This window comes from Taudactylus pleione, unplaced genomic scaffold (assembly GCF_031769625.1).
Source record: "Taudactylus pleione unplaced genomic scaffold, aTauple2 ptg000522l, whole genome shotgun sequence".
NCBI lineage: Eukaryota > Metazoa > Chordata > Amphibia > Anura > Myobatrachidae > Taudactylus > Taudactylus pleione.
Genome location: NW_028284924.1, coordinates 694165 through 704316, shown reverse-complemented (window position 1 = coordinate 704316; position 10152 = coordinate 694165). Strand labels below are relative to the sequence as shown.

Genomic DNA, 10152 nt, shown 5'->3' with positions numbered 1-10152 from the left:
TACTTTATATGGGAGGGGGCAGCATGTGACGGCCATTATACCGGAGTCCTGTAACATTTTAACGCATACTATGTCCTAAACTGGAGACAGAAGCAACGACACCCGGAAGTCATTATCTGCGGACGCCGGAAGTTGCTATATTTTTTTTATTTTTTTGTAGAACTCAGCTTCCGGAAATTCCAGGTTTAGATACTACTGCGGTAACAGTACTGCAGTAACAGCGAGAGTACCGGTCCCAGCAGGTGAGTGCAGACAGCGGAGGGTGCAGAGGTTATAGGGTGGGCTCGGCAGTTGAGGATGAGGAGGGTTACAGGCCTGTGCCTGCTGTGAGAGGAGACCAGAGGACCCGCAGGGACGAGGCTTAGGGTGAGGGGGAATCCTCCTGTCACAGAACAGGAGGATCCCAGAGACGGAACCTGATCTCAGTGTATATACTCTATAGTCTCACTGTATGGTGCCTGCAGTAAGCTACTCTGTGGTGTCCTGGGATTAATACAGGCTCCATGGCAGGGTGAGTGGTGCTGGAGATGACACTACTAGGAGAACTGCGCATGGTGGTGGTGTCCACGTTAGTAGTTACGAGGTGGTGGCGCAGATCTGGGTGCTGCCAGCGAGTGTATTGCCTCCCGTAGAAGAGTCTGGATCACCAGACGCCGGATACGATGCAGAGCTGCGCGCTGTCCAAGGGTTCCCAAAACCAACCGATCAGTTGAGATCTCTCGCAGGAACCCAATAGTTAGGGGCTAGGGGGAGATCAAACCTCCCAAAGAGGACAAGTGGGGAAGTTGCCCAAAGCAACCAATCAGCTACTAGCTATCATTTATGTATGGTAGCGGTTCTTAACCTGGGCTACCAATAGGGTAGTGTATAGATCCCCTTCAGTATTTGAGTGAGGGAGGACGTGCGGTACCATGCCCATAAAGGCTACCAAAAGAAGAAACTTGTCCTCTCGCAGGTTTGCTTTGCTCGCCGCGCTTTTCGGGCAGTGAGCTATGCACTGGAATGACCATTTTGGGGACTGGTGGTCTTTAAAGTCCAGAAGATCTTATGTGGGCTTAGATCTTTTAACATGGTGCAGAGACGCACTTGCACTCTTTGTTTGCGTCCCTAGATGGGAATTCCAGTTGGAAGGGGACCCCAGACGTCTCACAGTCTTCATTCTAGCACCCTGTACCTGTCACAGCCCGCGCACACTCAGCGGATGCAACAAACTGTTGAAATACAGCAGTTTGTGTGCTAGACGCACCAGACCAGTGAGTGACACCCCAGGCGGATAGAGGAACTGCACGGGTTTTTACAGGCTCAGGGTGCTAGAATGAACACTACGTCACACATTCCTTACAGAAAATGGAAGCCGTCTTCTTTTGTGTTGGACATTCGCATCTCTTCCACCAAGGAAGAGCAGATCATCAAAAGCCAGAAGTTTTTCATAGTCTGTGGAAATATGGGAATGTTGTCACCCCCTGGATAATGGGCAGGATTTTATGGGATGATACATGTGTGTCTTTATACATCTTTGCTGCAGTCATGCTAAAAAGCCCCTGTCGGCATGATAGGTCCTGTGAGACACTGCGAGTGCTGGGAGTTTTGTTTTTTTGCTGAAAATGCGTCTAATTGGCAATGTGATGTGACTAGGAAGCACCAGCAGAATGTGCTGATTAATTTGATATACAAAACTAGTATGTCTGTGTGAGTGAGTTTCTGAACCTGTAGTGGCCACAGCTTTTTCATTCCAAGTTCCATTGTGCTACATCTACAGACTCAGTCGCACACAGATATACAAGCGTCGCATGTCAGATTAATCACAACAATCTCCTGGTGCGTCCTAGTTGCATCGTATTGCGACTTAGATGCATTTTCAGCAAAAAAAACAATCAAACCGCTAGCAGAGTAGCACAGGAAATGGTGGTAGCACTCTAGTCGCACTGCGTGGCATATTGAGGCTAGATATATGGGGACACATCTGTACCATTGCCTGAATTAAAAGAAGGATCCCAGGTGATGACATCACAGCCTGACTACATTGGGGGGGGGATGTTATAGGATGATACCATAGACTAGATTAAATATTGCAGGTGATGCAATCACTGCCTGGATGGAAGGGAGGATTGTTGGTATGACACTATTGCCTGCATAAATTATGGACCTGACATCACAGCCTGGATGGAGGTAAGGATGTTAGGGGGTGACATCACTGCCTGGTTGGAAGTAAGGATGTTAGGGGGTGACATCACAGCCTGGATGGAGGTAAGGATCTTAGGGGGGTGACATCACAGCCTGGATGAAGTTTAGGGATATGTATACATATTGTATAATATCATATACAGCACAGCCTGGATGGAGGTAAGGATCTTAGGGGGTGACATCACAGCCTGGATGAAGTTTAGGGATATGTATACATATTGTATAATATCATATACAGCACAGCCTGGATGGAGGTAAGGATCTTAGAGGGTGACATCACAGCCTGGATGAAGTTTAGGGATATGTATACATATTGTATAATCTCTCTATCCTCCGTGCGCTACACATAACATGGGAGATCTGTGCGTCTTATTTGCACAGTAGTGTGAATATTTAGCACAAGCAGATTCTGCTGATTAAAATGATATGCATTATGCCTATGTTCTGTGTGTGACTGCAAAATGCTACGTTACAGTGTTACAGCCGCACTCGCTCACAGCATATAGGCATGCTGCATATCATTTTAATCAGCAGAAGCTGCTTTTGTGCATCGCTGTATGAATAAGATGCATTTGAAGGTAAAAAGTCGCACAAAAAGACGCTCGGCTATACCGAGCCACGGCATGGCGCGACTAGAAGGGCTGTTTATCGCGCAAGGAGACTAGATGGGTGAGGACCCATCTTTACATTATGCTCAGGGCATAGTAATGAAGGCAAGCTTAATGAAAATGGGTTGTAGACACAGGTGAAATGTGCTCCCTACTTTTATGCTAGCCCATGGACAGGTCACGTGGTGAGTGACATTGTTAGGTATACACTTGTCACTAGGACACTGCTAGCAGAGGCTGCAAGGGGGGACACACTCCTATGGCTATACAGAGAAATGATCTTACCTCCCAGCCGGACTCTGTCGTCTCCCCCACTGGTCTTTTAACACCCAAAAATAGCACTGTGAGCGCCTGCCCCCTGATCTATTTCAGGACATCACATTGCTGCTTGTGAAAGAGAGATATCGCAATAGAACAACATGCTCTGGGTGTCTAGCCATCGTACAGATGTTGTATAAAGATAAACACTTTCTGCCTATTTATAGTAATGTACTTTACTGAATGAGGGGATATTAGCATTAATAGTGTAATATGTTTAACATCCAACATGTATTAATGAATGAATGACACACAAGGAGTAACCAAACAGATTTGAATTGGTACAAAAGGCGTTGTATTGAAGGAGCACTGACGACAAATATTAATAAATATACATTAGAACAGTGGTTCCCAAATTGGCTGCCGTGGCACCCTGTAGAGGGCTGCCTTGGGTTGGTGGTTCAGTACCAAATAAAATGATTTTTAGTCAGTGTGATAGGCTAAACCATTGCTAATGGCTGCCAATCAAAAAATATGGGGACAAAAAGCAGCACATCCCTGTCAGCCAGCACATAACTGACCCTAAGGGTGACATAGAAGCACAATTTACTTCACGGAATTTTTGCTGAATTTCATAATAAGAAACTTTTGGCCCCGAGATGCCGTGGAAACAATACTGATACTCTAGGGCGCCGTGATTCGAAAAAGTTTGGAACCACTGCATTAGAACACATTTAAGGCGCAAACACACTTAACTGTTCGCTCCATGAGTGATATTGTAAAGTGTTTGCCGGGCTCAATGACGTTAATGACATTGAGCCTATACACTGAACGATATTGTTCTGTGACGTCATCCGACGGCATCCCTGAACATGGACAATCTGCACAAAGGTTGGCCTGCATGTTCAGGCGCTGAAAGATGGCGTTAATGATATCTTGCATACACCCTTGCCGATATTGTGAACGATAACAATATCGTTATCGTTCATAATATCGGCAAGTGTGTACGCGGCTTTAGGAGCGTTTCAGTACTGTTAGCTGCTCCTGCTCTCCCTTCCCCAACCCCCATTGTATAGAAGCTGCTTGCTTTTACTTGCTGGGGTAAAGATTATAAGTGAATGATTATAAGTTGGTTTAAAGCTATGAAGTACATTCAATTGTAAGACTCAGGCAGGGATATTCGCACACTGGACTTCTATGCATGGTTTAGGTGCTGTGTCCCTGATTCAGACCCGCTCGCAGGTCTGAAGGGTGGTGGTTTTTTTTTGTTTTTTTTTGGACGCTCGCTAAGCTGTGGGTGACCACCCACAGCTCTAGTGAGCGGCCAGGTGATGGTCCCGACCATCGGGGCTTGTGACGAGACCCTTGTGGTAGGGTCTTGTCTGCCGCAAGCCCCAGTGAGCTTCCGTCTCTAATAGAGCCGGAAGCTCACTACTGACATCACTCGTGATGTCAGTTGGGCCGCCCCCAAACGGCAGGCGTTCCTTCGGGAATGCCTTCGTTTGCCAAGCCACCCCCCCTGACCCGCAACATCGACAGCCGCCCCGTTTGTAGCGAGCCCCGGAGCGAGTGAATTTCTCACTCGCTCCAGGGCTAGCTTGCGCAGTGCCCGGCCATCAACCCGCTTGTGAGAGGGTTTGAATCAGGCCCTGTGTTTCTTGGAACCGATCCTTTATCCTTATTCTGCTCTTTCTATCTCAGATGTTTGTAATTTAACATTTGGGTAACATGAATTCTATTCCCTGCACAGAATGGGTCCTGAGAGAATCTTCCCAAACCAAAGCGAGGATCTAGGCGACCCCCAGGATCTTCATGTAGACTGGAGTGGTGGGGAAGAAGAGGAGGAAGAAGACGCACAGGGTGGATACCAGTATCAACCACTTAACCAGGACCCAGAGGATGGAGCTCAGACAGAGAGTGATTTACAGGAGAGATTACAGGTATGAGAGCATTCTGCTAGGCCCTTCCCGCCAGCCAGGAAATGCAGCAGAGCTCTGCTAGGCCCCTCCCACCAGCCAGGAAATGTGGTGGAACTTTGCTAGGCCCCTCCCACCAGCCAGGAAATGCTGTAGAGCTTTGCTAGGCCCCTCCTGCCAGCCAGGAAATGCAGCGGAGCTCTGCTAGGCCCCTCCCGCCAGCCAGGAAATGCTGCAGAGCTCTGCTAGGCCCCTCCCACCAGCCAGGAAATGCTGCAGAGCTCTGCTAGGCCCCTCCCACCAGCCAGGAAATGCTGTAGAGCTCTGCTAGGCCCCTCCCGCCAGCCAGGAAATGCGGCAGAGCACTGCTAGGCCCCTCCCGCCAGCCAGGAAATGCGGCGGAGCTCTGCTAGGCCCCTCCCACCAGCAAGGAAATGCAGCAGAGCACTGCTAGGCCCCTCCCAGCAGCCAGAAATTGCAGCAGAGCTCTGCTAGACTCCTCTCACTGGCCAGGAAATGCAATAGAGCTGTTTGTAGACCCTTCCCATCTGTCACAAAATGCACCTTTGCACTGCTATACCCCTCCCATCAGCCAGGAAATGCAGCTCAACCACGACAGACCCCACTCATTAGCCAGGCAATGCAGCTGCACCCTCCTAAACCTTTTCCCCCAGCCAGATAATGTCTGTGCCTCATGGGAGGAGCAGCCCTGCTTGTTACGCCCTTCCTATCCCTGTAACACTAAGACTTCTGGAACAGCCTCTTCTCCCAGTGCAGATTAACAGGTGACTGTTTTCCATTTCAGGCCATGCGTCTCCACCTTCCTGCTCCCCCCGCAGACAGTGAGGATGAGGATGATGGGGAAGCCGCACAAAGCTCTATTCCAATGGACGCAGGTATGAGCTATTCATGTGATGTATAAATGTTTCACAGGTGGAAGTGGCCACTTTACACCTCACTGACTAAGGGAGAAAACTCTTTCTATACTAAGAGGCTTATTGATGGGCTTTACCAGTCTTCGGGGTATATTTACTAAAATGCAGGTTTTTAGTGTGAGAATTTATTCGCAAAGTATTGACAGGAAGGGCGGAGTTTGTGGGCGTCAAAGGGGCGGTGGCGACTCAACCGCAGGCGTGTCGCAACAGTTTTCAGGGCGTGTCTCTGCCTGTGACTGTGATACCGTATGCAGTGTAAATGGCTGCACCGTCTCGGTTCCGGCGGGCATTCTGCACGACCATAGAGTTACTCAGAATTCCGATGACTGATCTGCGGCCGAGCTGCGTTTTTGTACGTCGTCTCTTGGAGTAGCAAAGTAGCCAGTGGGCGTCTCCATACGGCGGCTGAGACATTTGCATATTTTCACAGAGCCGCTGCGTACAAATTGGTGATGGCGGTGGCATTAGTGTCAATCTCTGAATCGTGCCCTTTACACTTCATACCGCGGTTACTGCAGTGTGTAATGTACACAGCCTCATAACCCTATGGCATTTATATCACACTCGCTGTCATACCTTGTCTTTCATGTAGGGTCTTTATAACAATACTGGGATTGTCGTTCCCAGAAAGTGGCATATATTGCAAAATTATGTTTTTTCATTTAAACACTAAATAAGTTCAGCAAATTGTTGAAAGTAATTATTAGAATAGCTGCAAGTCTGCCGATAGGAAATGTACCCGCGTTGTGTGGCACCGCCTACCTTATTCCTGGCTTCCTGTGATCATTTTACATTATGTGGTTACATACGCCGAAAAGTTTTGCCTTGCAAAAACTGCTGCTTAGTAAATTTACCCCAAGATCAGAGGCACAAAAAATAGCAGCGTGAAAGGCGTATTATGTAGGAAAGTACAAGGTGCATGTTTTCCAGGTCTCAGATGTGATTCTGTGAGGAGTCCTGGAAAACATGCACTGTTCTCTGTGAAACGTTCTAATGCATGAAATGAGGTATCAAATACCTTTCTACATCTTAGTCCAGTATATTCCATAGTTTCCAGGAGGTTGCGCAATAGAGGAACATGTTTAATTTCTTTGCAGAATGAAATTGCGCAAATGTCTGAGAAATAGATGTGTATTTAGTAGCTATATAGATGTCCCTTGAAATGATTAGGAATAGAGGGTTTTTCTCTTTATCATGCAGGTGATTTATTTATTTTGGACCCAGCGAATGAGGTGTGGGTCCCCCTCCTCCTAACCATTTTATTGTTCATTATTACTGTACAACTGAACCAGGGGCACCTTCCTATGAGAGATCAGACTTCCCCCTTAATGAACCAGTGGTAGGGAGACTGAATCCCTGATAGATCCTCGCCTTATTCTTGGCGTCACAGTGCACATTATGGGCCTGATTCAGAGCCGGACGCTCTGACCAGAGCGCTCGCTCTGAATCAGGGCCCTCCTCCATTAAAATGGAGCGTCCTCCTGGACGCTCGTATAGCTGTGGGTCACCACCCACAGCATATACGAGCGTCCAAGAAGATGGTCGCGATGGTCTTGACCATCGCGACCATCGGACTTGCGAGGGAAACCCTGCGGTCGGGTTTCCCAGCCACAAGCCCTGGAGTGATTTTGGCTCTATCAGAGCCAAAATCACTCCCACTGACATCACTAGTGATGTCAGTGGGGCCGGCTTCAGATGGTAGGCGTTCCCATGGGAACGCCTCCGTCTGGCAGGCACTCCCCCGTCACGCCCACCAAAGGGGGCGTGCTGTCAATCAACATCGACAGCACGCCCCCTTTGGTGCGAGACCCCGAGCGATGGCTGCATGCTCAGTGGGGAACATCGACCCACTTGCGAGCGTACTGCCGCTCGCGAGTGGGTCTGAATGACCCCCTATATCTCCCGCTGCAGCACTACAAAACAAGCACTGTCCACGGAGAGCTGTGATTGGTGGGCGTTCTCAACCCTTCAGTGGCAGATCTAGTAGGACTCGCACTTTGTGGTTTTGTGCTGCACACAGAAGACGAGTCCCTACTCTCCCCTATAATATCTGCTAGCAAAATGTTGAGATCCAGTGTCCGGGGGCCTCCACCCCCACCTCCCATGCTGACTTATAATAGTCCACTCTCTTGCTACAACAGAATATTACATTACAACATTACTGTCACCCCTTGTTTGGAGAGCACTGATTGGACAGCAGCCACTGTCAATTCTTTATTAGTTAGGGGAGGAACTTGGTATCTATGTGCCCTTCTGCAACTTTTACTAAATAACTCGTGATAAGGTAAGAAGAGCCGAATGCCAAAGGTTTCCTTATCTGACATGTCTGTGCAGCTCAGATACAGCTGCAAGTGACCCAAGACTGATAACTTTACATGTTCGTGGCAGAAACCTTGTGCTTAGTAAGATAAGATACACGTTACACACATTGTTCAGCTAAAACACGCAGGTTAGTCTTACACACTTGTGGTAGGTTACAGACAAGCTTACGTCCTGCATGTCAGTGACATAGCAAAAACACACCTAAGCAAAACCAAATGTAACACACACATTTATTGAGCCTTTTTCAGCCATTTTGTGACTAGTCCTCAATTTCAGGCTTCTTTCTGTGTTTTTCATCAAGGTCTTACTTATGCCCTTGGATACAGCCCAGCTCTGCTCTTTCCATTCATATAAATACAATACTTGTGCGGTATCCATGGGCTGCATAAATATTGCCTGGAATGCTGTGGTGAAATATATCGTTATGGGTTTGGAAAGGGTACATGAGAGCATGGACAATACCATTGTATTAAAGTTGGAGTACCCCTTAAAAGCAGTTGACTTATATGTAGGGGTTGATTAACGTAGCAGAGCTATTTCTATCCTGTTGTCATTTGATGAGACTCCATTGTGACTGTCGGCAGCATAAAGCACTCTCCTGATCGCTCAGGAACGCCAGAGACAAACATCTCTTATAGGCCTTGCTCGGTGGTTATTGAGCTATTCTGTAACTGTGTGGGATGAGGAGTCTGGTGATCAAAGTGTTGGGAGATTTTTACGTAGGCTGCATGGGGCCTAGAATTAAGGACAACGCATTTCACTGTTGGCCTGTTGGCAGATAATATGCATATTACACGTCTCTCTCTGTGTGTGGGGAGGATGAATATATAATTCACCCTATGTAATAATGTCACTCCCTGGGATATAAGTGTGGGGGCAGCCTATCACACCTGTAGTCTGTTCTTATGGATATCACCTTCTAGTCAGATATTATAACTGTTAATAGACTTGTTTAGTTTATTTATGTTCACTTTGTATCTCTGCAGATCATGTGGAATTAGTGAAACGCGCTATGGCCGGAGTGAAGTTACCGTCTCTGTCCGTTCCTCTCTGGGCGCAGCAGATTTCAGACGCAGATTGGGAGCACCTTGTTCACCAGACCATTCAATCCCGCACTTCAGGGCCCCCATCGCACAAGAAATGAGAATGTGGGATAACAGCTGAATGTCTGGACTTTATACATGTTTTGTGTATGTACAGTTTAATGTGTCTGTAAATATCGTGCAGATCTGGATAAAGATCTAATCCCCTGTGACCTGTGAGGGTATTTATTAATCCTGTGAGGCAGGAGCAGGGATTGGACCCCCTCAACTCTTCGCAGCTGGAAAGTACAGTATCTTGGTAGATGGTAACATGAAAAGTGGCCATTATGAGGATAAAATTGTCCCGTGGCTGATTCATTGTATATATGGACACTGGGCCACCATTTTGTGCATAAATTGGAGTGTGGGTGTGTCTTAAATTTGGGACATCGGGCCTGAGTTCACGCTTCTGCGGCCGGAGGTGGCATTGTATTTGCTTTCATATACTAATGCAACAATCGGCCGAACTAAGGGCCTAATTCAGGGATTTACGGAGAAGCACCGTTCTAGTATCCACTGACGAAGCATCAACATTAGTACCTACATGTGCACCAGCCCTATGCTAGGTGCAAGTGATCTGTCAGAAACAGATGTCCCTTCTCCGAATCGCACAACTCAGAATCGCACGAAGATGTCCACACACGCCCACCACATTCACATGACCCTCCCAGAAGAAATAGCTGATCCATGCCCAGAAACGCCTACTTCACGCTGATTATGTTCGCACAAGATGCGGCACGCACACGCTTGCCACCTCTCACACATTGTGCTGCGTGTACGCACACCGCGTTTTGTGTTTCAGATGCACGCACAGTCAGCTCGTGAACGGGAGATGCGTCTGACACAG

General features: G+C 47.7%; 1 protein-coding gene across 3 annotated transcripts; it reads left to right on the top strand.

The window, feature by feature from the left end:
- The first annotated feature begins 119 nt into the window (after positions 1–119).
- Positions 120–9478, top strand: MEA1 (male-enhanced antigen 1). 3 transcript variants are annotated; one of them, XM_088450708.1, is made up of 4 exons: positions 120–242; positions 4801–4990; positions 5772–5862; positions 9210–9478. In XM_088450708.1, the coding sequence occupies exons 2-4, from the start codon at positions 4802–4804 to the stop codon at positions 9365–9367; spliced, it is 438 nt and encodes a 145-aa protein (XP_088306834.1). In that variant the 5' UTR covers positions 120–242; position 4801; the 3' UTR covers positions 9368–9478. The 3 variants fall into 3 exon arrangements, with proteins under 3 accessions (XP_088306834.1, XP_088306835.1, XP_088306833.1); XM_088450709.1 differs by lacking the exon at positions 120–242 and adding an exon at positions 343–366; XM_088450707.1 differs by lacking the exon at positions 120–242 and adding an exon at positions 431–511.
- The last annotated feature ends 674 nt before the right edge of the window (positions 9479–10152 follow it).